General features: G+C 41.6%; 1 protein-coding gene across 2 annotated transcripts in view; it reads right to left on the minus strand.

Annotated features, from left to right (window-relative positions):
* The window catches only part of LOC116690511 (high choriolytic enzyme 1), a 34,433-nt gene that overhangs the window by 943 nt on the left and 31,432 nt on the right, over nucleotides 1-2,058 (minus strand). For both annotated transcript variants that reach the window (XM_032517524.1, XM_032517523.1), the window contains exons 7-9: nucleotides 1,470-1,648; nucleotides 979-1,060; nucleotides 406-530 (exon numbers count right to left, since the gene is read on the minus strand). In XM_032517524.1, coding sequence (XP_032373415.1) covers nucleotides 406-530; nucleotides 979-1,060; nucleotides 1,470-1,648 — 386 coding nt within the window. The remainder of the gene's footprint in view (nucleotides 1-405; nucleotides 531-978; nucleotides 1,061-1,469; nucleotides 1,649-2,058) is intronic.

Genomic DNA, 2,058 nt, shown 5'->3' on the forward strand with positions numbered 1-2,058 from the left:
TTGGACTCGGTCTTGACTCGGACTAAACCTTTTAATGACTCGGTCTTGAATCGGACTCAAACCTTTTTGGACTCGGTCTTGTCTTGGACTTGAATCTTTTTGGACTCTGTCTTGACTTGGACTCAACTAGTCCTGGTCAAATTTGACCCTGAGGACAACGGGAGGGTTAAGTACAATTTCCTGATGGTACTTTTTTCTTTTTTTTTAAATTTAGAAACATTTTTAATGCGTTTACTTGTAACAGAGTATTTGTAAAGTGTGGTATTAGTACATTCACTTAATGAAAGGATCTGGGTACTTCTTCCACCACTTCCACCAGCGTCCACCTTGCCCCCAAATCACACATCATATTCTATAATGTTGTTGTACTCCGTCTTCCATGCAGCTAAGCCACAGCATACTTACAGCATTTGTACAGCCTGTTCAGCCTGTCAATGTCATTCCTGCTCATCTGGGTGGCCTGGCCGAAGGATACGTTAGGGTCGGGAATGGGCAACATAGTGGGGCGGTTGTTCTTGGAGAAGGCGTACCTGGAGAATCACAGATACCACAATGCAAAGCGGGTTGAGTTTGGGTTTGAGAACCTGGAGGGAAACAGACACTGATACTTGTGGTGATTTTAGTTCTTTGACGTGTGATGTGATAATGGTTTAAAAGCAGATTCAGGTTGGTTATACTGCTTCCTCCAAAGTCACTGACAACACAAGCTCTTGTACAGGCCATTTATACAGACAGTAGAATTCCCTAAAGTCACCCAGTAAGTAAGTAAGTGTCTGACTTAGCTGACCCTCCAGTTTGTCCTGCTACTCGGATCAGTAGCTCATATAAGAGCAAAAGATGCCTGTGTGATAGTAACTGTCAGAAAGTTACAAATAAAAAGTGAGAAAAGCACCAGCACTGATAGCAAGTACTTTTATGCAATAAAAATGGAAGTGTAAGATAAATAAAAACATGAATAGAACATGAAGTTATCCATACTTCTCATACTGCATGACAGAGTTGTAGTCATAAGGAGTTCCCTGGTTCAGAGTGTTGATTATGTTGAAGTTGTACGCCATTCCTGCGGCGATGAGAGCAAATATATATGTAAGTTCACAGACATTTACCTTTTAATAGTTAACCACAAACATTTGCTCAGGGGATGATTGAAAAGAACCAGCGGTTTTGCAGAATGCCAACATTTTTTTGTAATAATCAATGCCGAATAATGAAGCCTGTACTGAAATGCTTTAAGTTGCAGTTCTACCTATGGCCACCAGATGGTGGCTCTTAAAAACCGAGTATTGTAACACTTAATACACTCTCATGAGTAAGTAAGTGTCATGTACAGTCACTTTATTAACACACATCTACAGCTCTGCCTCTAAGAACATTGTAATTTCCCTTGCGGGAGTAATAAAGTATAAATTATTATTTTAAGAGAGACTAACAACAAGTCATGTAATAGATGGTGAAATGGTGAAACTAACCATCCTGGATGTTTTCCCAGTACACCTTGATGTGGTTGTCCCTGTCCGAGCGGGTCTGTTCATGGTTGAAGCCAAGGGCGTGGAGCAGCTCGTGCTGGACGGTGCTGTGGTACAGACATCCGCTACGGGCCAGAGACACCGTCTGAGCACCACCCTGACGACCCACGAAGGAGTAGCAGCTGGCGACACATAGACATACAGCCGTTTTAGAAATCATACAAGATATGTATAAAGGGAAGAGCTGCTACAATCCTCGCAGAACAACAGTGTAAATGTGTCCTGCATTCTGTCAGATCTCTGTTATTCAAACATGAATTTCTGTTGGTCCTGCTTTTTCTACTAATCACTGGTCACTATCAGCGGCTGCGTAAAATGGTTTTGGTCTAGTAAAAGTCACTCTTGCATTGTCGGAGCTATCTTGTTGCCTCATTGCACGATCCAATTTTTCTTCAAAACTCAAAGGTCCTATGGCATGCTGCTTTTTGGATGCTTTTAAATAGACCTTAGTGGTCCCCTAATACTGTATCTGAAGTCTCTTTATATACCCCTCAGTGGTCCCCTAATACTGTTTCTGAAGTCTCTTTTATAT

This window comes from Etheostoma spectabile, chromosome 6 (assembly GCF_008692095.1).
Source record: "Etheostoma spectabile isolate EspeVRDwgs_2016 chromosome 6, UIUC_Espe_1.0, whole genome shotgun sequence".
In the NCBI taxonomy this organism is placed as follows: Eukaryota; Metazoa; Chordata; class Actinopteri; order Perciformes; family Percidae; genus Etheostoma; species Etheostoma spectabile.